This window comes from Haliaeetus albicilla, chromosome 10 (genome assembly GCF_947461875.1).
Source record: "Haliaeetus albicilla chromosome 10, bHalAlb1.1, whole genome shotgun sequence".
Taxonomy (NCBI): domain Eukaryota; kingdom Metazoa; phylum Chordata; class Aves; order Accipitriformes; family Accipitridae; genus Haliaeetus; species Haliaeetus albicilla.
In genome coordinates, this window is record NC_091492.1 from 24057345 (window position 1) to 24083419 (window position 26075).

General features: G+C 65.7%; 5 protein-coding genes across 6 annotated transcripts; all 5 read left to right on the plus strand.

Moving 5' to 3' along the window:
- Positions 1–582: 582 nt before the first annotated feature.
- Positions 583–2817, plus strand: ACKR1 (atypical chemokine receptor 1 (Duffy blood group)). The gene is made up of 2 exons (XM_069794082.1): positions 583–878; positions 1387–2817. Exons 1-2 carry the CDS (start codon positions 858–860, stop codon positions 2314–2316), a joined length of 951 nt encoding a protein of 316 aa, XP_069650183.1. The 5' UTR covers positions 583–857; the 3' UTR covers positions 2317–2817.
- Positions 2818–3664: 847 nt separating this feature from the next.
- Positions 3665–5766, plus strand: LOC138687339 (serum amyloid P-component-like). Its single transcript, XM_069794096.1, has 2 exons — positions 3665–4120; positions 4385–5766. Exons 1-2 carry the CDS (start codon positions 4057–4059, stop codon positions 5002–5004), a joined length of 684 nt encoding a protein of 227 aa, XP_069650197.1. The 5' UTR covers positions 3665–4056; the 3' UTR covers positions 5005–5766.
- LOC104323300 (serum amyloid P-component-like) lies at positions 5025–7861 on the plus strand. Its single transcript, XM_069794071.1, has 4 exons — positions 5025–5766; positions 6355–6445; positions 6646–6815; positions 7091–7861. Exons 1-4 carry the CDS (start codon positions 5670–5672, stop codon positions 7684–7686), a joined length of 954 nt encoding a protein of 317 aa, XP_069650172.1. The 5' UTR covers positions 5025–5669; the 3' UTR covers positions 7687–7861.
- Positions 7862–8202: 341 nt separating this feature from the next.
- DUSP23 (dual specificity phosphatase 23) lies at positions 8203–9822 on the plus strand. Of its 2 annotated transcripts, none has more exons than XM_069794020.1 (4): positions 8203–8356; positions 8818–9090; positions 9315–9496; positions 9666–9822. In XM_069794020.1, the coding sequence occupies exons 2-4, from the start codon at positions 8821–8823 to the stop codon at positions 9691–9693; spliced, it is 480 nt and encodes a 159-aa protein (XP_069650121.1). In that variant the 5' UTR covers positions 8203–8356; positions 8818–8820; the 3' UTR covers positions 9694–9822. The 2 variants fall into 2 exon arrangements, with proteins under 2 accessions (XP_069650121.1, XP_069650122.1); XM_069794021.1 differs by lacking the exon at positions 8203–8356 and adding an exon at positions 8363–8500.
- A 2182-nt stretch (positions 9823–12004) lies between these two features.
- On the plus strand, positions 12005–24453 carry IGSF9 (immunoglobulin superfamily member 9). Its single transcript, XM_069794022.1, has 20 exons — positions 12005–12326; positions 12593–12784; positions 16888–17040; positions 17178–17329; positions 17559–17676; positions 17862–18003; positions 18200–18345; positions 18537–18679; positions 18757–18897; positions 19067–19183; positions 19498–19648; positions 19808–19931; positions 20025–20200; positions 20333–20583; positions 20775–20859; positions 21308–21478; positions 21706–21751; positions 22139–23533; positions 23843–23988; positions 24187–24453. Exons 1-20 carry the CDS (start codon positions 12269–12271, stop codon positions 24384–24386), a joined length of 4107 nt encoding a protein of 1368 aa, XP_069650123.1. The 5' UTR covers positions 12005–12268; the 3' UTR covers positions 24387–24453.
- The last annotated feature ends 1622 nt before the right edge of the window (positions 24454–26075 follow it).

Here is a 26075-nt window from a genome sequence, read left to right on the forward strand (position 1 = left end):
CCACCACCCTCCATGAATGCTCTCACCAGGCATGAGGGCCACCAAATGCCCCCGGCCCTTGCCAGTCCCCTGCCAAGCTGGTCTTGCTGCCCACTGCAGCCCAGGGAGCCCATGACTCAGCCCCAGTGCTGCAGGGTGACCTCACAGGATCTGGCCTCTCAGTGGGGCTTTTGGAGGAAGACCTGCAAATTTCCTTGCTGTACGGGAGCTGGAAAGTACCGAGTGTCTGGGCTGCGCTGCCACAGGGTCCCCTTGGCAGCTGCCCGCATCCTGCACCGGCAACACCCACCCTATGCCCCAGAGCCAGGCTTGCACACAGCCGGCATCCCTGGGATGAAACTCCGCACGCGCCTGAGTCCTGGCCAGCAATAGAAGCATCCACATAGGCAGGGTGCCTGTAAATACAATTCCTAATTAAAGGTGTTCTGCCAAGAAGTGATTGTTTCCTGCTCAAGAAGTTGCAGGCTTGCACTGGCGGCTCGCTGGCTTTACTGGCAGCAGTGACCCGCCTGTTTCCTTCAGGCCCTGGCAAAGGGTATTACCAGGCCAGAAGGGCAGGGCTGCCTATTAAGGAGGCAGCTCTTATCTCCTTACTGCAGTCCTTCGCCTCCCTTTCGACCAGGAGGAGCGGAGCCTGAGGGAGAGCGAACGGAGCAGGCACCAACTGTGCAACACGGCTCTTGGAGAGTGTGCACCACTGTGCGTGGTGCCCATTGGAGAGCGTGCACCCCTGAGCATGCACCGCTGGGCACAGCGCCCTGCGGTGAGCGCACGTGGCTGAGCGTTGGCTGCCACGCACAGCACCCACTGAAGACCTCCGAACACAGAGGAGCAGGTGCCGTCCTGGGACACACATCATGGGCAACTGTATCCCGGTGGTGAGTGCCTCTCCCATCCCCTGCCACTTCTCCTCAGCGACTTCCCATCCTGCTGGACGCGAGGGCTGGGGCCGTGTGGGTGCACAGTGGTGAGCAGGGCCACAGCTCGCATTGGGTGCTGCCAGCAAACACTCACTTGCAGATGGCTCGGTGGGGTTTGCACCTACCTGCTGCAGGGTTTGCACCCACCCGCTGGGGGTCTGCGACCCTCCTTTGAGGCTGTAAGAAAATTTGTGCTTCCATGCACAGCGGGGCCAGCCCAGGACAATCCCATGCCCCCGAGGGCACGCGGCCTCCCCTCTCGCCGCAGCGTGTCCCTGCCTGATAAATTGCCCTGCTTAACCTGCACCAGGGCTGTACATGAATGCCCCAGCACCAGCAGGGCAGCAGCTCCATGGCAGGGAGCAGCAGCCCATCAGAGGGAATGTCTCAAGCAATGCTGTGGGATGCAGGCACCTGCGGTCAGCTGGGTACATCCCTGCCTGACACCCACTGGTCTCATTCACAGAGCCCTAGAGTCCTAGAGAGCGAAAACTCCCTGGACCTGCTGGAGATCATGAGCAACTTCTCCTATGATGACAGTAACGTGACCTTCCTGGACTACGACGCTGCGCCTTGCCACAACCAGTACTGTCCCCTCTTCCAGCGCATAGCCCCCACCTTTCTGGCCATCACCTGTGCCACAGCCATCCTGGGCACTGGGGCACTGCTGGTGGCACTGGCCAAGCGGCCTCATGCTTGGTGCTGGCCCCAGAGCCGAGCGCTGGTGGCCCAGCTGGCAGTGGGGACGGGTCTCTTTGCCGCCCTGCTGCCGCCGGTGGCAGTAGGCATCAGGCAGGGCTGGCGACTGGGCACAGGGCTGTGCAGGCTCACCCACCTGCTGTGGTACTGGAGCCTCTTCGCGCAGGGGCTGCTGGTGGGCAGCGGCTCCTGCAGCACCGCCTGGTGTCGCTGGGATGCCCGGAGCCAGCGGCTGGCTGTGGCCATGTGGGCCGGGGCACTGCTGCTAGCAACGCCAGCAGCTCTCGCCAGTGGCACGGTGGCAGCCGCGGAGACGAGCTGCCTCCGCCGGAGCGTGGACATCCTCTCCCCAGTGTACCTGCTGCACCTCGCCCTCTGCTTCTGCCTCTTCCTGCTGCTGCCAGCAGCACTGCTGGTGGCCACGCTGGCTGTGCCGTGGCTGAGGTCAGGCTGGAAGCTAGGCATCAGTGCGAGCTGGCTCTTCTTTGGGCTCTGGGTGCCTTATGGCATGGGGCTGGCCGTGGATTTCCTCCTGCACGCCCAGCTGCTGCAGCCCACCTGTGGCACCTTTGAGCACTTTGACTACGTGCTGGGGCTGAGCGAGGGGCTGGGGGTGCTGCACTGCTGCCTGGGGCCCGCAGCACTGCTCGCTGCCTGGCTCTGCCGCCGCAGGGCAGGTGCCAGTGGCAGCGGCTGAGCTCCTGGAGCTGCAGCCGCAGGCCTCATGCTAGCCCCTGGCACCCCGGCCCCCAGCACAGTCCCCTCTCCCCACAGTGTCCGCACCAGCCCCCCAGCTTCTGCCACACAGGCAACGCTCCCCCAGGACCCAGGAGAGAGCAACACGGGCCCATTATGTGCCAGGCTTGGTGCCACTCCTCCCTCCATCCTCTTCCTTGGGGTCTCAGCCCCACTGTTTGCGGCCAGACACCCCAATTTGCTCACAGGAGAGAGCCCTGGGGTGCCTCAAGCATCTCCCCAAGCCCCCGGGGGTTGTCAGCCCCAGGCTCCTGCACACCTCTGGGGACCCCCAAGGCTCAACCCCCGCCTACCCAGCTCCACCGGGAGATTTCAGCAGGCAGAAAGGGCAGTGGTGATGTGAAGCGACGGGGGATTTTTCACTCCCTCCTGACAAGCCGAGATAAGAGTCATGTCCGAGATCAGCCAGTGGGAATTACATACAATATATACGTCTGTCAGAGCCGCTCACCAAGCTCAGTTAATGGCAGGGGCCGGGAGGTGCGGGGGGGGCACGGGGGCTGACATCTATCACCTTTGGCCAGGCTCCCGCAGGCCGAGGGATGGGAAGTGGGAGGTGGTTCTCTTCATGCCTCCAAATTAGCAGGAAGTGTTCATAATGAAGTTCTGCAGTCTATGAGCGGGAAGTGGGGTGATTTATATCCAGCGCTGGAGGCGTCTGAGCCATGGTCCACAAGAGATGGCTGCATGCAGTCACAAGGCACACAGGATGCGAAATGGGTGTGGCTGGAGAGCTGGAGGGGGGGCGATGAAGGGGCATAAGCCTGCGGCCAGGACCTGCCCCCCCGCGGGGTCCAGGGCCTGGCATAGCAGCGCACAAGGAGACGCCCCGGCTGAGCCAAGCCCTGAGGTTCCTGGAGGCTCATCCCTGGTAAATTCAGGGACAGACTCAGTGGGGAACAAGCCCACATTTTCTTCCAAAAAGGGGGTGGCCACCCACAGCTGAGAGCATCTCGCTGTTGCCCTGCCACCTATCTCCCCCAGCATACCCAGGCAACGGCCCCACATCCCCAGCCCAGACCCCCTGACCAGCACCATCATTACGGAGCCCCGAGCAGACAAAATCCTCCCCCTTCCCAACCAGTCTACACACGGGTGGGGGCCACAGCATGCAGTGCGCCAGCCCCATCTGCTCGCAGGACACATGGACGCTCTCAGAGGATGCCCAGACCATGGACACCCTCGTAGGACACCAGACCCTTGGCCACTCAGCTTTGCTGCGGTTTCTTCTGCCACCTGGTGCCCACGGCTCTGGCTTCAGGCTCCGTCCCTTTGGCCAGGACGAGAGCCACAAGTCAGGGCGAGGGGGCCGGGGTCAGCTTTCGCTGTTCCTCTCAGACGAGCCGGGATCAAACCGGGTCGCTCCCACAGGGGGTTTGCCCAGGGGAGGGTGACACGAGAGGACCGAGGTGATGTCACGTGGCCGGGGTGCCCCCGCTGCCCCAGTGGGCACGCGCCTGGGGCACAGCTCCAAGGGGAGCCCCGTGCAGGCGGGTGACCTAGGGTCTTGCGACACGGCCCCGTGATGGCATGAAATTGCTCCTCCTGGGCATGCCAGGCTGCTGGGGATGGGATTGGGGGGAGGCGGGTCCCCTCCCACCCTTCAGCCCATAAACCCGGCGGGCAGCAGCCCTGCACCAAGGCGGCTCCTCTCCCGGCATCAACCGCAGCGCCTGGAACCATGGGCCAGCTGCAGCTCTGGCTTGCTGTCCTGGCCGTGCTCTCGGGGATCGTGGCCCAGGAAGGTAGGGGCAATGCTGGGGGACAGGAGCTGGCACAGGGTGGGGCAGGTCCAGGGGGGACATGGCAGCAGCTCTTGGAGCCCTCTGCTTTGTGCCAGAGCCCGGTCAGCAAGGCTGGAGGATGCTGGAGCAAGGCTGGGGTCAGCAGAGGGGCCGTCAGGGATGCAGAGTCACCCGGGGCAGGGGGAAAGAGGAAGGCTCAGAGGCAGTCACAGGGGGCTGCAGGACTCCCCAGCCTCCTGCCACATCCCCTCTCTCATCCCCCAGACCTGTACCGAAAGGTATTTGTCTTCCGGAAGGACCCCAGCAATGCCTATGTGGTGCTGAGGGCCAAGCTCGAGCAGCCGCTGCAGAACTTCACCGTGTGCCTGCGGTCCTACACCGATCTGACCCGGCCCTACAGCCTCTTCTCCTACGCCACCAAGGCGCAGGACAACGAGATCCTCCTCTTCAAGCCCAAGCCCGGCGAGTACCGGCTCTACGTGGGGGGCAAGTTCGTCACCTTTCGTGTCCCCGAGGGTGGCAGGGACTGGGAGCACGTCTGTGCTAGCTGGGAGTCTGCCACTGGCATCGCCGAGTTTTGGTTCAATGGGAAGCCCTGGCCCCGCAAGGGGCTGCAGAGGGGCTACACAGTAGGGGTGGAGGCGGCTGTTCTGCTGGGGCAGGAGCAGGACGCCTTCGGGGGTGGCTTCGACGTCTACAACTCATTCTCGGGCGAGCTGGCTGACATCTACCTGTGGGACATGGGGCTGTCCCCAGACAAGATGCGAGCCGCCTACCAGTCCCTGCGCCTGCCGCCCGCTGTCCTGGCCTGGAAGAGCCTGAGCTATGAAGTGAAGGGCGATGTGGTGGTGAAACCCCGACTCCGGGAGGTGCTGGGGCCATGAAAGTCGGCTGGATCCGGGGCTGGGACAGTCTCAGCCCCCGCTCTCCCCTCCCCATCCCCATCACCCCTTTGCCTCTACAACCTGCCAAGAAGAAGGTGCCATCTGCATGCCCCAGCCAGGGAGCTCCAGTCGGGACAGGGCTCGGACAGAGCTGGGGAGAGCTGAGGGCACTGCTCAGCCTGGCAGGGCCCCCCTGAGTGCCAGCACCTGCCACTGACCCACCATTGATGCCTGGGGTACCCTTTCCCTTGCCCATACCCCCCCCAAGCTGCCCCCGCGGCCAGCTCCCATGTGGGCAGGATGCAGATCCACCAGCTCCAGAGCTGCCCAACCACACACAAAACAGCAGAAGTGATTAGGGACAGGCAGGCAGGGGCTCAGCACAAGCCCCTGGGGCCATGGGACCTGTCCCGGATGCCCGTCCCCATGCACACCCACTGTCCCCAGGGCTCCCTGCCAGCCCGCGGGGTCTGCAGGCTCCCAGGCAGGCAAACCAGCCCCGGGCCCCTCACCAGATTGCCAAACAGCCCTGCAGGTCAGTGCCCCAAACACTTGGGGACAAAGATCACAGGTGAACGTCACCATTGCGTAGCCACGCTCACCCCAGCACAGACCCTGAGCAGCCATAGGGCTGCGGCAGGGTGGCTCTGCTGTTCCCCCTCACCATGGAGGTGCCAGCAGCAGGGCTCAGCAGTGCCATGGGGCAGCTGTGGCTCTGCCTCCTCACCCTCACAGCACTTTTTGACCTTACTGCCCCGAAAGGTAGGGGCGGAGGGACTGCTTTGGGACCCCCTCCGGGTCCCATGGAGAGAGCAGAATGTGCAGTGGGGAGCAGTGGGGAGCAGCGGGTGCAGTGAGTATAGGGGGACATGCCGTGGTGGTGGCAGTGGGGAGCAGTGGGGCACCCTGAGCACTGCAAAGGGGTGCAGCAGGTGCAGTGAGGGGTGCAGTGGGTGCAGCGAGGGTACAGCAAGGGTGCAGTGGGTGCAGGGGGAGGAGCGGAGGTCACACTGTAGCTGCACAGTGGAGGAGGCACCCAGAACAGAAGGGTGCAGTGGGGTCAGCGCAGTGTGCTGGGTGTGCAGGGGGGGTGCAGCAGGGGTGGGAGGAGGAGATGCGATGGCAGTGTAGTGAGAACCAAAAGGGGCACCCTGAGCACCACAAGGAGTGCAGCAGTGAGGGGCAGCAGGGACACAACACCAGGTACCACGAAGAGTGCTGCAGGGCTGCGGCAGGGGCAGCGACAGGGACGTGCGGCTCCCACAGGCTGGTGTAGTCGGGCCCCATGGGTGGGGCAGGGGGGACAGGGAGACCCCCCCCCAGCCTGGCCCTTCCCTCTGGGTGCTGCAGAAAAAGTGATTGCCCAGATCCAGGCTCACCCGCCGGCACCCACCCTGTACCACCAGCTGATGCTCTCCTGCAAGGTCACAGGGGACGCCAGGTAAGGCACTCCCTGCCCCTTCCACAGCCTCTGGCACAGCACCAGCGTGGGGCAGGCAGCTCCAGTATCCCTGGCCCCATGAGCAGCTGGAGAAGAAGGGGCTGGGGGGGGGAGCACCATGATCGCTCCGTGTCCCCCCACCCCATGGCATGGCCACCCCGGGGTGTCCACCCACCTGAGTGACACCTGGCCTGGCTCAGCCCCCAGGAGTTCCTGTGGGAGAAGGAAGGAAGCCACGACCCCCTGCAGAAAGGCCCTGACAACATCCTTCTCTTCCCCTCCTTCAACAAGACCCATTTGGGCACCTACATCTGCACAGCCACCAGCTCACTGGGCACTGCCGTGGCCACCTACAACCTGTGGATAGATGGTAGGGAGAGGACCAAGGGGATGGCTGGGGACAAAGGCTCTTCCCCTCCTTCCCACAGCTCGTCCTCACCACCCCGTGCCCATGGCACCCCATATCACAGCCCACATGTGGCCGGTTTTAGTGGTGCAATCCACCTCCGGGTCTGATGCTGGAGGCCACCTCCAGGTTGGTGGTGGCTTCCTCACTGGCACACTGCAATCCTGTTTCCCCTTGGGGGATTTGGCCGGATGCCTTCACCGTGGCAGGAGCAGCCACCTCTTTCTCACCTATCCCAGACCTGCTGGACAACGTGTTCGTGTTTCCCCAAGAGACCAAAGACTCCCACGTGCTGGTGAGGGCGAAGCCAGAGCAGCCGCTGCAGAACTTCACCGTGTGCCTGCGGTCCTACACCGATCTGACCCGGCCCTACAGCCTCTTCTCCTATGCCACCAAGGTGCAGGACAATGAGATCCTCCTCCTCAAGCCCAAGCCCGGTGAGTACCGGCTCTACGTGGGGGGCAAGTTTGTGTCCTTCAGCATCCCCAAGAGCATCACGGTGAGCGAGCATGTCTGCGCCAGCTGGGAGTCCACCACCGGCATCGTGGGCTTTTGGTACAACGGGAAGCCCTGGCCCCGCAAGGGGCTGCAGAAGGGCTACACGGTGGGGGCGGAGGCGGCCATCGTGCTAGGGCAGGAGCAGGACGCCTTCGGGGGTGGCTTTGACGCCCAGCAGTCATTTGTGGGGGAAATGTCGGTTGTGTACATGTGGGACATGGGCATCTCCACCTCGGGGGTGATGGAGGCCATGAACAACAGACCTGACAAAGCCCTCATCTTCGGCTGGAGAAACTTCCCCTACCAGATCGTGGGTGAAGTCTACCTGAAGCCCTGACGCCTGGCACCGGGAGTGGGGTTGGTGCACTCCTATGCTCTCGCTAAGGGTGGCTGGCAAGCGCTGGGCGAGCTGTAATTGCCGTGCGGGCTGTGTCCCCGCTCCCTTCCCTGCTGTGTAACCCCCCGCAAAGCCACCTGGCATCACACAAATGAAGAAATGGTTTTGAAAAGCAGCAATGGTCTTTGCTGGACACACTGAAGCCCACCAAAGCTTGGCATGGCTCAGGCAATTAATCCAGGCTCAGAAAAGTCATCAGGGTGAGGGTCCGCGCGAGAGGAGGAAGGGGGAAGGGGCTGCTGCCAGCCCAGGGGCCCCGCTCCCGTCCTGGGGACACTGGGGCCGGGCAAGGGGGACAGAAACAGGCACCCCCTTGCCCAGCGCTGGGGGACGTGCACCCCCGCCAGCCCCTGCGCACGGAGGGGGCCTGGGGCAGGGGTGAAACTCGGGGGGCCGGGGCCGGGAGGGGCAGGGGCCGGGGCAGCCCCGGGGCAGCCCCGTGTCCCGGTGCCGCCGGGGGGGGGGTGCAGCCCCGGAGCCCCGGTGGGCGCGGCCCCGTGTCCCGGCGGCCGGCGCGGCCCCGCCGCTGGCGGACGGTCCCTGCCCGCCCGCGCCGCCGCTCTTTGCAGACGCTCCCTGGGCCCCGCTCCGCCGCCGCGCGGCCTCCCCGGTACGGCGGGGCGGGAGGCGCCCGGAGGGGCCCGGGCCTGCTGGGGGCGGCCTGCGGGGATCGGCCGGGCCGGGCCGGGGTCCCGCCCGGGGCAGGCCGCGGGGGCCGGGCCCGGGCGGTGCGGCCTACGGGGAGCTCTGGCCGGTGCGGGGCTGCCGGGGGGGCGGGGACGGGCCTGGTCGGGGGGACAGGCCCGGGGATCTCGGGCGGCCTGAACTGGGGGTCCTGGGGCCTGGCCAGGGGGTCCCGGCAGTCCCGACGTGGGGGGTCCTGGCCAGCGGGTGCTGGGGGGGTCTGGCCACGGTCTCCCGGGGGACCTGGCAGGGGATCCTGGGGGGGGCTGAGCTGGGGCGGGGTCCCAGGGGTCCTGGCAATGGTCTCGCAGGGGTGCAGCCCGGCCGGGGTCCCCAGAGCAACCCTGTCCCCAGGGAACGCGGCAGCCACAGTACTGATCCCCGCAGGCGATGGGAGCGTCCGAGCCCCCCAACTTCTCGTGGGTGGCGGAGGGGCGGCTGGCGGGCCTGGGCATGCCGCGGGAGCCGGGGCACTACCGGTTCCTGCTGGGCCAGGGCGTGCGGCACCTGGTGTCGCTGTCAGAGCGGGCACCCCCGCACCACGGCTGCTGCCCGGCCATCCACCTCCACCGGCTCCGTGTGCCCGACTTCAGCCCTCCGACACCCGGGCAGATCCAGAGCTTCCTGCAGCTGGTGGAGGAGGCCAACGCCCGCGGTGAGGTATGGCGAGGGGCACATCACACCGGGGAGGCAGCGCTGAGGGGGTGACACCGCAGCGGGGTGACACCTCGCACGGTAGGAGGTGGCACCCAGGGAGAGGTTATGCCAAGGGAGGCAACGCCTGTGACACCAAGGGGTGGTGCTGGGGAGCACGGGGGGCTGCGGCAGGGACACTCGCATCCCTCCGTGCTGGTGCCAGCTGACGGTGCGGCGGTGCCGGACAGGCTGTGGCAGTGCACTGCATGCTGGGACACGGCCGGACGGGCACCATGCTGGCCTGCTACCTGGCGAAGGCACAGAAGATGAATGGCAACGACGCCATCTGGGAGATCCGACGGCTGCGGCCCGGCTCCATCGAGACACGGGAGCAGGAGCAAGCCGTGATCCAGTTCTGCCAGCGCGTTTGGTAGGTGCAGCCCTGCAGCGAGGAGTCCTGGCTCTATGTCACTCGCCTCCCTGGAGGGGCTCCCTGTGCCATGCCAGGGCCACAGCTGGTGACGTGCCGGGCACAGTGAGCGGGAGGGGAGCTGCGGCTCCCAAAGCCCAGCTCACCAGTGGGATCTGCCGTGCCACAGTGCTGGAGAGGACAGCGAGGATGCGTGAACACGACCGTCTCCTCGGGGCAGCGTGTGCTGGATGGGTTCGATGGAGGCTGTCGCTCCAAAATGGTGGGGGGCCTTTCCCAGCCCCGAGGTTCTGCTGTCTGTCCCTGCATTAAAGGACTCTCCTGTGGCTTCTCTCCAGGTCTGTGTATGGGGAACCAGCAGGCAGCACATGCGCTCGTGGCTCTGCCAGGCTCCCTGCCACCCCGCTGTGCCACCCAGCTCGGTCGGCAGCCACGTCCCGGCTGCAGGGGTCCTGGCTCTTGGGTCTCTGCCCAGCCTTGGCCCTTGGGGAGCGCGAGTGGCTGCATTTCGGCCACCAGCGAGCGGGCCTGAGAGCTGGTCGCCCGCCAAAGCAGTGATGCCACGCAGAGGGTGGCAGCTGCGTCAGCGCACGGGGGCCGGCCCAGGACGTTGATGCTTAAAGTGTAGCTTAGATGGAATTTAGGCATCTCTGTCCAAAAGTCCAATCCTGAAAATCTCTTCTCAGCTGCTCCTAACCTTGGTGGCATTTAAATCCTAAGTGCAAGAAGTGTCACCGTCCCCATTCCCGGGTGTGCGGCACATGGCTGGGAGCGCCTGGCGCTCACTGGGCATGAGCGCCGTTTCCACACCCTGGGCTGGCGGAGCTATCGCCTCTGCGAGGCAACTCCCCAGGCCCCCAAACGTTGCTCTGAAACACCAAAATGTCGTCGTCTTCCCTCGGGAACAAAGCACCAGGGTGGTGGCACCGGGTACCACTGACAAAATGGCTGTGCCCTGCTCAGAGACCTGTCTGGGGGCAACCAACTGCCTTGGGGTGGCTGTAGCACCCCAGTGTTCCCGTCTCTTGGACCCCGCTCCTCCCACAGGGCCTGGGGTGGGACCAGCAGGGACAGAGGAGGTGACTGAGGAGAGGTCTTCACCACAGGCTGTGGAGCACCCCAAAAAGCAGGGGACAGAAAGCAGCCCCTTGCTCTGCCTGGTGCCCCATGGCCCTTCCCTGGTGGAGATTCGGGAAGTACCCATGGTCCATGAGCGATGCCATGGCTCTGGTGGGCTGTGACACAATGTCAGGACATGGGGCCATCTATGGGTGCTCAACTCTGCCTTCACCCCTTACCTGGGGCATGAGTGGGGGGGGGGGGGGGGCAGCCCTGTGTCAGGGGACAGGGACGGGGATGACGGGGACAGCGCAGTACCGTCCAGCCACAGCGCTTAAGCCCATGGGAGCCGCAGGACTCACATGGGCCTGTGAGATGCAGGAAAGCAGCTTAACCGCAGAATTATTTACTTTAACTCCTCTTACTTTAGCTCTGTCCTTAATAGTCTCCCAGGCTCAGGGGGCCGGGCCAGGCCGGGCTGACGGGGGGGACCGCAGACCCCCATGTCCCAGGGAAGGGGGACCGGGATGGGGGCTTTGCCCCAGCATCCCCAACCCAGTGCTCAGTGCCGCACCTGGGACTTGGCAGTGCTGCAGAGCAGGGCCCGGCATGGCACACGCAGTCCAGCATGGCCATGCTCGACCCTCGATGCCACGCTCCATGGTGGCAACAGGACGCGGGGGATGTCCCCTCCCCAGTCAGCCCCTGTCCCAGGAGGCTTTCCAGAGCCCCCAGCCTGGCGGGCAGCCCAGCTCCGGCTCAGCCTGGCAGGATGGGGACACTGCACCGGTGGCCGTCCCCACGCCAGGGACACATTTAGGATGGGATTACAGAGGAGACAGCTGGGATAGGGAAGGGCAGGTGGGGAGCCCTGGCAAGACGGCGGTCACGGGGGTGCCCTGTGCCCACACATGCGCTGCCTCCCTGCCACGGAGCTGTGCGTGGTGTGGCACGGCACAGCTTGGCATGGCACAGCATGGCTTGGCGTGGTATGAAATGGTGCGGTATGGCAGGAAAGGGCTCGGCACGGTGTGGCACTGCACGGCATGGCATGGCTTGGCACAGCATGACTGGGCACAGCACCGCAGGGCTCAGCACGGCAGGGCTCAGCCTGCAGCAGCCCTGGGTGGGCACCGTGGGCAGCCGATGTTCCCAGCCAAACAGCGTGCAGGCACACTGGCGTCACACACCTGGTCACGCACACCGGTGTCACGCACACGCCCCGCGCCGTGTCCCACGGGTGTATCACACACCCATACCCCGCAGCAGTGTCCCACCCGCGTCCCCTCGCCTTCCCGCCAGAACTACAACTCCCAGCAGCCCTCGCCGATCCCGCTGCCCCGCTCCACCATTGGCCGCCTCGGGGACGCCCGGCGCCGAGCTCCCGATTGGCTGTCCCCGTGGCAACGGGCGGGGCGGGGGGCGGGGCCTGGGGCAGCCCCTCCCGGCACCGCGGGTTTGTTTGCGGCCGCCCGGCGGCGGCGGTGGCTGGAGCGTGGGGACGGATCCGAGCCGAGCCTCCGCGGGACGGGCATGAGGAGCGGCGGGACGCGGAGCCGCCAGCGCCCCCCGGCCGGGGCCGGTGCGCCGTGGCCAGCCCGGCGGAGCCCGCCGGTCCGCGGGCCCTGAGGCGCCGGCGATCCGCCGCCGCCGCTCGGTCCCCCGCCGCCCGCCCGCCCCGTCCCGGGAGCCGCCTGAGGGGGGACCTGGGCTATGCGGTGGTGGCTGCGCGCCGCCGTCCTCAGCCTGCTCGCCGGCGCCGGCGCTGAGGGTAAGGGGCCGCCGTCCTGCCCGCGGCGGAGGGGCCGAGCCGGGGCGGGAGCGGCCGCGCTGCCGGCGGGGCCGGTCTGGCCGGTGCCGGGCCCCCGGGACGCGGGTGGCGGCGGGGACAGCGCGCGTGGTGCCGCTCCCGACGCCGCGGGGCTGGGGGTGGCCGGTGCCGCCGGTTGGGAAGGGGTCCGGGGGCTGCGTGGCTCGGGGGAGGGCAGGGTCCCGTCCCGGTGGCGGGGCTCACCCCTCCCGCCTCGCTCCCGTCAGGCAGCGGCCAGAGCGAGTCCCAGGCCGTGGTGGGGCGAGTCGGGGAGAGCACGGTGCTGGGCTGCGACCTCCTGGACGCCCACGAGGCCCGTCCCCCTCTCTACGTGATCGAGTGGGTCCGCTTCGGCTTCATCCTCCCCATCTTCATCAAGTTCGGGCTGTACTCGCCGCGGGTGGACCCAGAGTACATAGGTAAGTCCTGTGGCTGGGGTGCCATGGTGGTGGGTGATTATGGGGTCCTGGGGGGGCCCTCCTGGCTCCAGCCTCCGGGCTGGGACTGGCCCGGGGGGTTACCCGAGGCCGGCCAGTCTGGCTCCGGTGTCCCATGTCCCTGCTCTCCTTGGCTGGGCCCCAGTCGAGGGCTGCTGCTGTCAGACAGCATTAATCACGCTCCCAGGACGGTGGGGAAGCGCAGGGCTTTCCCTCTGGCCCTGGGGCAGCAAGAGGGGACATTGTGGGACTGGGGAGGTCCCCAAGGCAGGGCAGAGTCCTATCCTTGTGCAGCAGTTCCAGGGATGACTGGAGTAGGAGACAGAAGGGATGTGAATACCCAGCTTGCAGGGGAGACTCAGCCCCTGGCCCAGCTCGGCAGCGGGGAGGGATCCCCACTGGGGTGGAGGGTGAGAGAAGCTCCCCAGGCAGGAGGCTCCCAGCACACCAGCCATCGCCCCCATCACCGTGGCCTCTGGCTGCCAAGGCCTCCCCCAGCACCACCCCCTTGCAAATGGGGACCTGCCTGCACGCACCTGAGGCGTGGTGTCGTGGTACTGCCTGCTGCGCTGCCCTGGCTCTCCTGTCCTGCCTGCTGCACCGGACTGGGGCCGGTGACAGTGGGATGCCCCGTGCCAGAGGCCGCGGGTGCCCAGGCACTGCCACGCCGCCGCCTTGGCCCATGCTTGAAGGTTGAGCCTGGGGAGGGGATTTTGGCGAAGCCACTAATTGGCGGTGCTGGACTGGCTGGGATTTGGAGCAAAGCTGTGCTGGGAAAGGGCTGTGGCGTGGGAGGGGGATATTCTCTTTATGGGATATTTAAAGTGAAGCAGTGGCAGAGCAAGAGGGATCCTTGTGAGCATGGAGGTGGAGACAATGGGAGCATCCCTCAAGGATGAGGAATCTGGGGAGGAGGGGAAGGGCTGAGCATTTTGGGCTGAGCCTGGCACCAAAAGCCTGTGGCAGCAACACACCAAAATCCTCCCACGGGAAAGGATGGGGAGGGCTGGAGCAGCAGACTGGATAATGCCTAGGTCAGGAGCCTGCCCCCGCTGCCAAAACAGGCCCTTGCCTAAAAAATGCATGGCAGGCTGAGGTTTGAGCCAACCCCTGTCCTGCCTGACTGCAGGCAGAGAGATGCTGCCTCTTCTGGGCTGCACAGGAGGAGAGTGATTTTTGGGACACACCTGGGTCTCTCCCTGCTGCCAGCCTGTGCCCAGGGACACTTTTGCTCCACGGCCAGCCCTGAGCTGGCTCTGTGGGACCAGTGGTGACAACAAACCCTCTGGTGACGGCAAGGCACCTGCTTTACTGGGAGGCCTGCTCTGGGCTCCTGTTACCTGAGCCTGCGTTGCAGGGCCCCTTGGCTGCAGGAGCTCAGGTTACCCAGAAAGGACCTGCCAGCATCCTGCCTGCGCTGCCCTCGGCCCCCCCTTGTCCCTGCTGCCAGTGAGGCCCGGGGGGTGGGGGGTGGGGGGAGCAGGTTGGGCTGCTCCGGGATCAGTGCTGGGGGGATGTGCTGGGGGAAGGGGTCTGGTGACTGTAATGAGGGCGAGGTGGGTGGGCAGGGGGGCTGGCGGCTGTCACCATGGCAGCGGGGGTGGCTTGTTTTCAATCCTCTGGGGAGCTGGGAAGGGATGGAGGGAAGGGCAGGGGCCGAGGGTGCAGGATAAGGGTGAGGGCAGCCCCTTCTTCCAGCCCTTCCCAGGCAGAGCAGATCAGATGTCACCCAGAGGGGCCAGGGAGCCCCTGCTTTCACCCACGTCAGGCAATTTCGGGCATCCTGGGGACAAGGTGGGCTGTAGCCACCTCTGTGAGAGCCCTTGGGCCACTTGGGGGAACAGAGTCAGCTCTCCCCCAGGTGCCACCATCCCCCATGGTGTCATGGGCCATCCCTTGCCATTGGCTGGCCTGGAGCAGGGCCGGTGGTCTCTGGCCTGGCCACCTGCTTGGGCACCCCATCCCTGGCGGCAAGCATGGCGGCTGGGTCTGCAGTCCCCTTTGTGTCCCTCTGAATAACGGTTGCCAGGCACTGGGGGATGCTGGTCCGGAGGGCAGCGGCGGTTTTGTTATCAGCAGGGTGGTGGAAGAGGAGGAGGGGGCTGGGGCCGGCATGGGGGATTAGGGGGAGGCTGGGGGGCGTCCCCAGGGCACTCTGATCCCTTCCAAAGGGACCTTTGTTCAGGAGCCTGCTGCTCCCGCCTGGCTCCTGGGGCTGTGAGCTGGCAGCTGCAGGCAGGGATGCGGTTTCCCGGAGCTGCCCTGCTTCCCAGGGCTCAGCATGGGAGCCGGCTCTGGGGTGAGGCGTGGGAAGACCCCTTGTCCCACGGATGTTTTGCCATGGCTCCCCTCCCTCTCACTGCTTCTGCCACCCTCCTCGTGTTCAAGGTTTGCCTGGAGTGTTGTTTTGTGCTCTGAGTGAGGGGTGCTGCCAGAGGCACCCGGATATGTCCATCTGTCCCTGTGCCTCCTGTTGCAGGAGATTCTGTGGGTCTGGGTCGGAGCTGACTGTGGGGAGAAGCAGGAGGGGTGGGAGATGTGGCAGGTGGCTGCAGTGGCTGGAAGAAGTCCGGGCGCTGTTGGGAAGGGTTTGCACATGTCTGTGTGCTGGGTTTGCATAGGGCTGCACAGCCCCAGCACTCTGCATGTGATCCTGTCCCTCAACCACCCAGCCTCCATGCCCAAACCAGTCTGCCTGGGTCCCACCACTCCTCTTCCTCCTCGCCAGGCTCGTCTGGCAGGATGCGGCCTCCTGCTGCCAGTAGCACTCGTGCAGTGCCCTGCCTGGGCTCCAGTGAGTTGGGCAGCGTGTGGGACTGCCTGTGACACTGACCTCCTGGGTAGAGCTGACAACAGCATTCGGCAAAGCTTGCTTTGTTGGAAACACTTCAGGAAGCTGCTAGACTCGGGGAGCTCTCCGATGTCGATGGGGAGCGTCATGAGCTATTCCAGCACCAAGAGCTGCGTGCTGTGCTGCCAGGAGTGTGGCAGTGGCCCTGATGTGGTGTGCTGGGAGCAAGGCAACCGCAGGCAGTGGCACGCCTAGGGCTAAACCCGCATCCCCAGCCTGGAGCAGTTCTCTGGGCCATGGGTGCCTGCAGTGGGGTCGCGGGCAGGTAGCCTCGGGGGTGCCAGGCCAGTGGATGCTGCTGGCTGCACACCCCAGCCGGGGCTGAGCCAATTGCCTGCTGCACGCCTGAGCCGATTATGGCTCTGATAATAGCCCAGGGGATTAAAGGGCTGTGCTCGCTGTCGCTTTGCGCCCTTATCCTCCTTCTCATCAAAGAGGCCGTGGGGCGCGGGGCTGCTGCCTGCTTGGGCCGAGGGCCCCATGGTCCCGGAGAGCACCCCGCTGCTTGTGCCCCTCAGGGGGTCTGTAGCACTCATGCCTGCGAGGCGGGCGAGGGGTTCAACCTCACCCCCTCCGTGCCACGGGGAGAGGGGACGGTGCGGGGGTGCCCGAGGCTTAGCAGGGCTCCTAAGGGTGAGACTGCCGGGGGGGGGCTCCTGGGGGAAAGGGCAGCTGAGGCTGCAGGAGAAGGGTCCCTGAAAGGCAAGGGGGAAGGGGGCAGGGAGGGATTTTGCAGGCAGGCTGGCAGCTCAAGGGGGAGGCAGAGGGGGCAGTGGGACCAGCTTTCTTGCCCAGCTGCTGAGAGTGATGCTCAAGGTGCAGGGACCCACCTTGTCAGGGGGGTCCCTGCCGAGGCCACCCTACACGGGGGCAGGTGGCAGAGCCCACCTCCACGTCCTCTCCCATTTCCCCAACAGCAGCGGGAGGTGTAGTGCTAAATGTCGGTGTGACCAACCTCCACCGTGGCGCAGCCACCCTGGCTTTTGTCCCGTGGCCATTCCTAGCCCCCTGTGGCACCAGCCGAGGTGGAAGAAGGCCGAGCATGGCCTGGCCATGCTGGCAGACCCTGCTGCTGCCAAGTGGGGCAGTTGGCCCCGCTCCCCAGGGAAGCCACTGAGCCCGCAGCGGGGGCAAGTGCTGTGTGGGTGGGTGTCCCGGGGAGGCGGGTGGCCCAGGAATGCAGCTGTCCCTGAGCCGGCAGCACTGGCTGTGACGGCCGCTTCTGGGTGTGCAGGTCGTGTGCGGATCGAGGAAGGTGCCTCGCTGCGCATTGACCTCCTGCGTGCCGAGGACCAAGGCTGGTACGAGTGCCGCGTGCTCTTCCTTGACCGGCACAGCACCGACGCTGACTTCCAGAACGGCACCTGGATCCACCTCACTGTCAACGGTACCAGTAGATCCCACCCTTGGTTACCGCTCTGCCCAGCACCAGCCAAGATCTCTCAGGGCTGGGACTGGATCCACTCATCTTCCAACACCAGTTGAGCTGGACCTGGGGGTAAGGGTCTGGACTTGTCTTTACAGCACCCCCCACTTTCCTGGAAACCCCCCCTGCATTTGTGGAGGTGCAGGACCGGGACGCACTGAGCCTTACCTGCACAGCTGTTGGCAACCCCCAGCCTGTTGTCATCTGGAAGAGGAGCGACCTGACTGTGCAGAGTGGGGACACAGTGCAGGTGAGGACAGCAAACCACCCATTACCCCCTGTGTTGTGTCCCCCAGCTCAGCCAGGGTCTTGTGGGGCAGCCAGGCATGCAGAGCAATGCAACTCTGTTTGGCTGGAGAGCAGGCGCCCGTCCCCACCATGGTGGCACCCACCTACTGCCACCGGCCCTGCCACAGTGCCACATTCCTGAGGGTGTCCTGTCCCTTGGTGGCTGTGCCACATGCCCGGTGCCGTTGCAGGTGAGGAACGGGACGCTGAGCATTGCTGTTGTGGAGCGCGCCAGCGCAGGCACTTATACCTGCCATGCTTCCAGCAAGGAGGGTACCATCACCCACACCACCCGTGTACTCGTGCAGGGTAAGAGCAGGTGCTTTACCGGCCCTGGCCGTGTGGGCCACCCCACTGGGTGCTGCCACAGGCCACAGAGGGAGCCACATCACAGGGGTTGGTTTTGGGGCAGGTGCAGGTATGATGGGCTTTGGGAGCAGCTGGGGCCATCCCCTGTCCCCAGTCCTCACTATCCCCTCTGCTTCACACTACAGGGCCACCTATCATTGTGGTGCCACCCCAGAACGTCACCGTCAATGTCTCCCAAGATGCCTTTCTGGCGTGCCAGGCTGAGGCGTACCCAGGAAACCTCACCTACACCTGGTTCCAGGGCAGCAGCAACGTCTTCCACCTCAGGTACAGTGGGAACAGGGATGGCACCGAGGTGGCTCCTGCTGGCAGTGCTGGGGCTGGCGGGGGCTGCTGTGGCCCTGCGAAGTGTGGCTCAGAGTGATGGGCTGGCTGGGTGCATGGCTGGGGGGTTCGCTCATCCCAGAGCAGTGGGGACAGTCCCAGCCACACTGTTCACCACTGCCCTCCCCTTCCCTTACAGCCACCTCCAGGCTCGGGTCCGCGTCCTGGTGGATGGGAGTCTCTTGCTCCAGCGAACGACCCCAGACGACGCCGGCAAATACACCTGCATCCCCAGCAATGGGCTGTGGAAGCCGCCTTCTGCCTCAGCCTTCGTCACAGTGCTGTGTAAGAGCCCCACAGCCCCTCATGAGCCTGGGCCATGCTGTCAGCAGCTCCGCTCACGGAAAGGCCCTGCTGGGCCAGCCTGTGGAGGTCCCCACAGGCTGTGGTGGGAAGGAGGTACCCCTTCAGCTGCCACAGGGACCGTGGCCCCTGCCGCCCTCATGCAGGCCCTGGCACCCTGTTTGTCCTCACAGATCCAGCGCAGGTGACCACCATGCTCCCAGAGACCCACCTGCCTAAGGGGATGCAGGGTGTGATCCGCTGCCCCACCAGGGCCAACCCCCCTCTGCTCTCCGTCAGCTGGACGAGGGATGGGCGCCCACTGGAGCTGGACAAGGTACCACCGCTTGCACCCTCCCCTGCCTTCCCACCCCCCTGAGCCCCTCATCCTGACCCTGTGCCCCAATCTTCCAGCTCCCTGGCTGGTCCACAAGACCAGATGGCTCCATCGTCATTGCGATGGGGAACGACGATGCGCTGGGAGTGTACACGTGTACCCCATACAACAGCTATGGCACTGCTGGCGAGTCCCTGCCCACACGTGTCCTGCTGAAGGTGAGGCTGGGCAGGTGGGCACACTGCCCAAGTCCCTCACCTAAGCTGCTCCCACCCTGCCGTGCTGAGCAGCCCAGGCACACTGCGTGCCCGTTGGCCTGCTTTGCTGCAGGTCTGCACCCTGTCCTGCCTGCCACCAAGCCCTTCACCATGTGTGCCTGTCTTCCAGGACCCCCCTGCCTTCACAGTGCGCCCTAAGGAGGAATACTTCCAGGAGGTGGGCCGGGAGCTGGTGATCCCCTGCGCCGCCCATGGGGATCCCCCCCCAACTGTCACCTGGCTGAAGGTAGGAGCCACCACTCTGGGGAACCAGCTGAGACCTCCTGGGAGGCAGATGCTGCTTTTGGCTTCTGGGGCATCACTCTAGCACAGTCCCCATATCTGTGTCCCTGCAGATGCTACAGGGTCACCTCTCTCCTGGTTCCTGCAGTAGAAGGGGCTCAGGGCACTTTGCTTGTGTTGCCCCCTAAGAAACCAGGGAAAAAGTCCTGCCCCTTGGTTCCTAAGCCAGCACCAGGGTGGTGGACCACGTTAGCTGTCCCAGCCCTGGGTGGGGTGGGTGGTTGCCCATGATCGGTGTGTCCGTGTCTTGCCATGCAGGTGGGTAGCATGGGGAAGAGTGGTGCCCAGGTGGATGCGAACAGCAGCCTCATCTTCCGCCCACTCATCAAGGAGCAGCATGGTGTCTGGGAGTGCACGGCCACCAACTTGGTGGCCAGTGTCAGCACCACCACCTCTGTCCACGTGCTGGGTGAGTTGCTGGTCCCTAGTGGGCAGATGCTGTGGGTGCTGGGCTGCCCTGGGGTGTACAACACCAGCCTCCCTGTGCTGGAAGGGATGGAAATGCCCCTGCATGACTGTTGTCTAAGCCACCCCGTCTGACAGGTCTTCTCTCTGCTTCTGCCACCAGGTACCAGTCCTCACGCTGTCACTAACGTCTCTGTGCTCCCACTCCTGCTGGCAGCCAATATCTCCTGGGAGCCGGGGTTTGACGGGGGTTATTTCCAGAGGTTCAGCGTCTGGTACACACCGTTGTGAGTCCCTGTGGGCAGCGTCTGGTGTCCCACGCCCCCTCTGCCCCACCAGGGGCCCTCAGTTCTGGACTCCCATTTCCCACATTTCCTCAGGGTGAAGCATCCACCCCGGGCCCATCATGACTGGGTGTCACTCTCTGTGCCAGTGGGGGCTCAGCACCTCTTGGTGGAGAATCTGCAGCCAGACTTAAGCTACCAGTTCAGCGTCCTGGCCCAGAACAAGCTGGGCAGTGGCCCCTTCAGCCAGATTGTCACCTCTGTGCCCAGGGGTAAGAGGGGGCCTGCACGCTCCCCAAAGCAGCTCCTGTCCCCCCAGAGCCCTCAAGCACTGAGGAGGCTCCTGTTTCTGCCCTGCTGTCCCCTCGCATTAGCTCCCACACCAGCATCCCTTTTCTCCTCAGGCTTCCCAGTGACCACAGTGCCTCCAGAGCCGCCAGCCATGACCATGCGCATCTTCCTGTCCCCGCCGCAGGCTCTGACCGCCAATGAGACTGCGCGTGGGGTCCTGCTGCAGTGGGAGCCCCCGGCTCAGTTCTCAGTGGCGCTGAGCGGCTATGCGCTGGAGCTGCGGCAGGGCAAGGGTGGCTGGGAGGTGCTGGACCGCTCCATCCCTAGCACGAAGACGCAGGTGCTGGTGCCAGGACTCATCAAGGTGGGAATTTCACCGGGTGCTCCCTGGCTGTGGGGCAGCTCGGGCAACGCAGCAAGGGAGAGGATTAGATCTCCTATGTCGCTGCTACCCAGAGCTGGGGCCTCTGGCAGAGCCACTCGGCTCTGCAGCTGTGTGGGCTGAGGCTTGGCTGACCACTGTGCCAACAATGCTAATGGCCCTCTGCTCCCCAGGACGCCTTCTATGAGTTCCGACTGGTGGCCTTTGCTGGCAGCTACATCAGCGATCCTAGCAACACGGTGAATGTCTCCACAGCAGGTAAGGCCTGGGCTGCTGCCCACTTGCTCTTCCTGCCCTGGGGATAGAAATCAGAGGTGTGAAGTGCCCAGCATGGTCTAGATCTTCCCAAAGAGAAACCCCTTCACACTGCTCCCACCCCCAAGTGTCCCTGCTAGTAGACCAGGGTACACAGCGCCCAGAGCAGGACCCCCAAAGCTAATACCGTGGGAACACCCATCTCCACATGCAGGTCTGGGGTGACCTCAGTCTCACAGGCCAGGTAGCAGGAGAGCTCTGCACAGAGCATCCCTGTTCCCGGTGCCTGGCATGGTGGAGGGCGTGGGTCCGCCTGAAGGCAGAGCAGCCCCAATGGGCAAGAGAGCTGAGGCTTTGCTGTTTATCCCTGTGGTGCTGGTGATATGAGGGAGGCGGGCTGGTGTGCCCTGTGGGTAACCGAGCCTCTGATGGTGTCTCCTGTCTCACCCAGGCATGGAGGTGTATCCATCTCGCACCCAGCTGCCAGAGCTCCTGCCGCAGCCAGTGCTGGCCGGGGTCATCGGTGGGATCTGCTTCCTCAGCGTGGCCATCATCTTCAGCACAATGGCCGCCTGCATCATGAACCGCCGGCGTGCTGCCCGCATCCAGAAGCGAAGGCAAGGTAGGAGCTTGCTGCCCGGGTGCAGGTGCCTGGACGCCGGGGCTCCTGGAGAGCTCAAAGCGCCATGTGCAGGGTGGCAGGACCTGGTGCCCAGGGAGGGGATAGGCCAGCCTGGGGCTGGAGGGCTCCCCTGGGGCAGTAGCAGGGCTGAGTGGGTGCCGCAGTCTCCTCATCATCACTTTGAGTTGCTCGCCGTGTGATCCCCTTGTGTTCTCATGACCTTCCAGATCCACCACTCGTCTTCTCCCCCAGCAAGAAGCTTCCACCTCCACAGTAAGTCATGCCATGCCATGCTCCCTCCCCATCTTGCTGCGCTCCCTATCATTCACTCACTGCTGGCTGGGAGCAGAGGGACAGGCCAGGGGGCAGCCAGCCACTGCCACTGGCCGAGGGCTGGCCACAGAGGGGGTGTTAGGAGAGGGGTGCTGGGGTCAGGGCGTGCCGTGGGGTAGGGCTCCCCTGGGGTGCTGCCTCTGGCGAGTTTTGGCTGAAGGAAGGATCAGAAAGTGCAGGAGCAGGTCTGTCGAGCCCGCAGCAGCGGTGGCAGGGTCATGGTACCTGCTGCCAGATGCCTGGCACAAGCTCTTCCGGCATGGGGGGCAGCCGCACAAGCCCAGAGCCAGGATGGGGGTGCTATAGCAGCTCCCTTCTTCCTTACAGCAATTCTCATGGCTCTGGTAGCCCAGACAGCACCGTGAAGCTGAAGCTGCAGCCGTCTCCCTACCAGAGCCTGCGCCGGACGCTGCTGTGGGGTGAGAAGGCCGGCACCAGCCTGGGTCTCAGCATCGCCGGGGCCGGCTCCCGGTACGCCATGTATGAGAGCCACGTCGGGGAGCATGTGCCCCTGGAGCGGATCTGCCGTGGCCCCGACGGGCGCTTTGTGGTGGAGACTGACACGCAGCCACAGGAGAGCAGCTTCGGGTCGCTGCCCTATGCTGAGCCAGGGCTGTACCCCCAGCAGGACCCCCAGGGCCCACAGCCCCAGCCCTACCTCCAGCTGCCCACAGAGGAGGAGGAGGAGGAGGAGGAGCACATCTGGCACAAGGGGGTCTCACTGCGCCCCCGGCCCATGGGGCAGGCCCGCCGGGGAGCCCGGGCCGCCAGCTACCGCCAGGGCCGCTACTTCGGCTATGGCAGCAGCAGCCCCGTGGATGAGGCCGCGGCATTGTGCATTATCAACATCAGCCCCGTGGCCTCCGCCGCGACTCTGCCTTACAGCGCTGTGGAGGAGCTGCGCGACAGCCCCAGCAGCACCGGGCCCTGCCAGAGCACTGCCAGCGCCCTGTGGGACTCGCTGCCCCTCGAGGGCTCCCCCCGGCTGCCTCTCGGCCCCCCGGCTTCCCCCAGCCCCAGCCTTGGGTGCAGCTGGCAGCCGGCCAGCCCTCCAGCCCAGAGCGGGATCCTCCAGTACCTGAGCCTGCCTTTCTTCAAGGAGATGTGTGTCGATGGTGACTGGCCGCCCCCAGAGGAGCCAGCAGAGCCCAGCCATGCTGGTGGCCAGCCAGAGCCCGCTGACAGCCCACCACCCACCCCATCAGAGTCTGGGGGCTCCCTGCAGCACGTGGGGCGGACGCTGTGCCCGGACTGCATCGACACCTGTGCCAACGCCACCTCTCCCCCAGCTGCCACTTTCCTCAAACCCCCCATGCTGCCGGTGGGTCCGGCCAAGGCCTCGCTGCCTGGCACTGCTGCCTGGCCCAGCTCCCCCAGCCCGGGGGCCAGCCTGTGGCCCCCCACCCAGCTGGCCCACCGCCTCCCCGTTGGTGGCAGCAGGACTGAGGCCATGCCCTCAGCTGGCACCATAGAGCCTGGCTGGGCACCGGGCAGGCCGCCGGATCCCGCCCCCCTGGAGAAGCTGCCACGGGGCAGTTTGACCAGCCAGAGCAGCGGCCGGGGCAGTGCCTCCTTCCTGCGGCCCCCCTCGCTGGCACCATCCCTGGGGGGAAACTGCCTGGGCACCCCACTCAGGGACAGGGGCAGCTGGCACGGTGGAGGCTTGGCAGCGGAGGAGGGCAGGGCAAGGATGGATCCAGCCCTCAGTGGCACCGGAAAGAGGTGAGCCGCAGGCAGGACGCCGGGGACGAGCCGGCTCATGCTGGGGCATCTCTCAGCCTGTCCCACAAGGCTTGGCCAGGGCATCCTGGTGTGGAGCCGCCCTGCTGCCTCCCAGCTCCTGTGGCACCCCGGCCACTGCTCCCTGGCGACACCCCCCTATGGCATCCCCGCCATCCCTGCCCCTGGGGACCACCCCAGCTCTCCCCCCAGCATCCCTGCCTGCCCTCTCACCCACTGCCTGCTTCCCCCTGCGTCCCAACATCCCTCGCCGTGCCTGTGTGGAGACTGTCCTGACGCACATCTCCACAGGAGGAACACCTCGGTGGACGAGAACTACGAGTGGGATGCAGAGTTTGCCCTGGAGTCGGACATCCTCGAGGCGCTGCAGCTCTACCGCAGCGGGGACCCGGCACGGCCTGTCTCCACCATCGTCCTGCGTGACCTGGAGCGGCAGAGTGAGTGTGGGACCCCCGCAACCCCCAACTGTCACGGCCCCGCGGGGCTGTCCACCACCCTTCTTCCCACGGCGAGGCCATTGGGAAAAGGGGGTAGCAGGGCCCTTTGGCACCCACAGCCCTGGGGGTGGCCCCGCGGGTGGGTGGGTGGGTGGGTGGGTGACGCATCTGGGCCGGACGCTGCCTGTCTCCTCGCAGAGCCTGGCGGCGGTGGCTCCTCCCCGGTGAGCTCGGTGTCAGCGGAGGCGTTGGCGGCGGCAGCGGGCGGCCCCCCGGAGCGCAGCAGGGCCCTGCGCCAGGAGCTGGCAGCGTCCCGGCACCGCAGGGAGGTGGCCCGGCAGCGGCTGGGTCCCCGCGGGTGCTGCGCCGAGCGCTTTGAGCTGGCCACGCTGCTCTAGGGACCCCCGGGGACCTCCTGGGCTGGGCAAGAAGGATGCTGGGGCGGAATAAAGAGGCGTGAGAGCAGCACCCGCTCCTGTGTGGCAGGCAGGGGCACGGGTGCCCCCCCGGGCACCCATCATCCCCTGCCCGAGGGCACCTCTGTCCCTTCAGGGTCCTGCTATTCTCCCCCCCCCATCCTTGTGCTCCCTGCACCCGTGCGAGCCTGGGGCCCTCCCTATCACCCCCCCGTGCTCCCTGCATCCCTCACCGTGTCCCACCTCCTCCTACTCCCGCTGCGTGTGTCATGTCCGTCCGTCCGTCCGTCCCCTCCCCGTCCCTATGCTTTGTGCAGGCTCCCCTCCTGGTGCCCCCCTGAAGGGTCTCCCACCCGCAGCCCCCTCCCTGCCCCGTGCTCCCCCTCCTTCTCGGGCTGCGGGCGGGGCGGGGTCTGGCTGCAGCTCCACGCAGGGCGGGGCCTGCGCGCCTCGTTCCCTTATATGGCCATGCCGCGGGAGCGCGTCATGGGGGCGGGGCCTAGAGCGCACTACGTCACCCCCGGCCCCGGGGTGTTCCGGGGGTCGCTCGTGGGCTGTGCCACGGGTCACGTCGGGTCGCACCGGGCTGTGCCCCGGGCCCGCCCCGTGTCCCGCCCATGCGTCACCCCCGTCTGCCCCACCAAGTCGACCCGTGTCACCCCGTTCTGCCCATCAGGGTCGCCCCCAAACCTGCGCTGCATCACATCGTGTCCCTGGTCTGGCCTTGTGTCCCCCTCATCCTGCCCCACGTCCCCGGCATCAGCCCTGCCCCCCCGATCCTCCCCCGTGTGCCCTGGGGGTCCTGCTTGGGCCACTCCTGCATTGTCCCTGGCTGCAGTCCCTGAGCATCCTGCCCTGTACCCCCCCCACCTCCGTGTCATCCCCAGCTCTGTCCCCCCAGATCCTGCCCTGTGCTACCCCATTCCACCCCCGGGGGTCCTGGCCCCTGTCACCCTAGCCCCATGCCCTAGAGCTCCTGCCCCCCCTTTCCCCCCACACTGCCCCCAGGGGTCCTGTTCCCCAAAGCACCCTCTGTTACCCCCTGCCTTCCCTGGCCGAGTACTTACATGATCCTGCCCCCATGTCACCGTTTTCCTGATCTCTGTGTCATCCCTACAGGACCTGCTCCCTGTATCACACCCCTCCTGCTCCCTCTGTCACCCTGGGCCTCCCCCTTGCCCCGGGGTGCTGTTCCCCAGGTCCTGCCACTGTGCCACCCCTATTCCTTCACCTCCATGTCACCCCCTGACCTTGTCCCCACTATGTCACCCCTGTCCCATAGGTCACCCTGGTTCCACATGTCATGTGCCACCCCCTGGTCCCCTCATCCATGTGTCCCTGAGCCATGCATCCTGGTCACTGAAGCCATGGGAAACCCTGCTGGAAATCCCCAGGGGACACCCACAACTGGGGGGGGCAGGTATGGGGGATAACAGGGACAACATGCAACCTCCCATGTGGCACCCATGGGTGCAGGAGGCGCCCTGGCCACTGGGGGGGGACACGGGGGACACTCCAAGGCTGCTCCTCACCATGATGGAGTCCTCACAACCGAGCTCCAGAACACGGTGGCACCTTGGGCTGGCTCAGGAGGGTGGGTGCTGAGCCCGGGACAAATTTCCGGTGCTGAGGGGTGGGTGGGGTCACAGGGACGCCACAGCGGTGGCGGGC

What these genes read in the sequence shown, in the direction of transcription:
- ACKR1 (XM_069794082.1), top strand. Translation starts at nt 858, where the DNA reads ATGGGCAACTGTATCCCGGTG. An exon ending in TGGGCAACTGTATCCCGGTG is followed by an intron (nt 879 to 1,386) that starts GTGAGTGCCTCT and finishes TCTCATTCACAG; the next exon opens with AGCCCTAGAGTCCTAGAGAG.
- LOC104323300 (XM_069794071.1), top strand. Translation starts at nt 5,670, where the DNA reads ATGGAGGTGCCAGCAGCAGGGCTCAGCAGTGCCATGGGGCAGCTGTGG. An exon ending in AAGGTCACAGGGGACGCCAG is followed by an intron (nt 6,446 to 6,645) that starts GTAAGGCACTCC and finishes GGCCTGGCTCAG; the next exon opens with CCCCCAGGAGTTCCTGTGGG. An exon ending in CTACAACCTGTGGATAGATG is followed by an intron (nt 6,816 to 7,090) that starts GTAGGGAGAGGA and finishes CACCTATCCCAG; the next exon opens with ACCTGCTGGACAACGTGTTC.
- DUSP23 (XM_069794020.1), top strand. Translation starts at nt 8,821, where the DNA reads ATGGGAGCGTCCGAGCCCCCCAACTTCTCGTGGGTGGCGGAGGGGCGG. An exon ending in AGGCCAACGCCCGCGGTGAG is followed by an intron (nt 9,091 to 9,314) that starts GTATGGCGAGGG and finishes GGTGCCGGACAG; the next exon opens with GCTGTGGCAGTGCACTGCAT. An exon ending in CAGTTCTGCCAGCGCGTTTG is followed by an intron (nt 9,497 to 9,665) that starts GTAGGTGCAGCC and finishes GCCGTGCCACAG; the next exon opens with TGCTGGAGAGGACAGCGAGG.
- IGSF9 (XM_069794022.1), top strand. Translation starts at nt 12,269, where the DNA reads ATGCGGTGGTGGCTGCGCGCCGCCGTCCTCAGCCTGCTCGCCGGCGCC. An exon ending in TGTCACCTCTGTGCCCAGGG is followed by an intron (nt 20,201 to 20,332) that starts GTAAGAGGGGGC and finishes TTTTCTCCTCAG; the next exon opens with GCTTCCCAGTGACCACAGTG. An exon ending in TGGTGCCAGGACTCATCAAG is followed by an intron (nt 20,584 to 20,774) that starts GTGGGAATTTCA and finishes TCTGCTCCCCAG; the next exon opens with GACGCCTTCTATGAGTTCCG.
- LOC138687339 (XM_069794096.1), top strand. Translation starts at nt 4,057, where the DNA reads ATGGGCCAGCTGCAGCTCTGGCTTGCTGTCCTGGCCGTGCTCTCGGGG. An exon ending in GGGGATCGTGGCCCAGGAAG is followed by an intron (nt 4,121 to 4,384) that starts GTAGGGGCAATG and finishes CTCATCCCCCAG; the next exon opens with ACCTGTACCGAAAGGTATTT.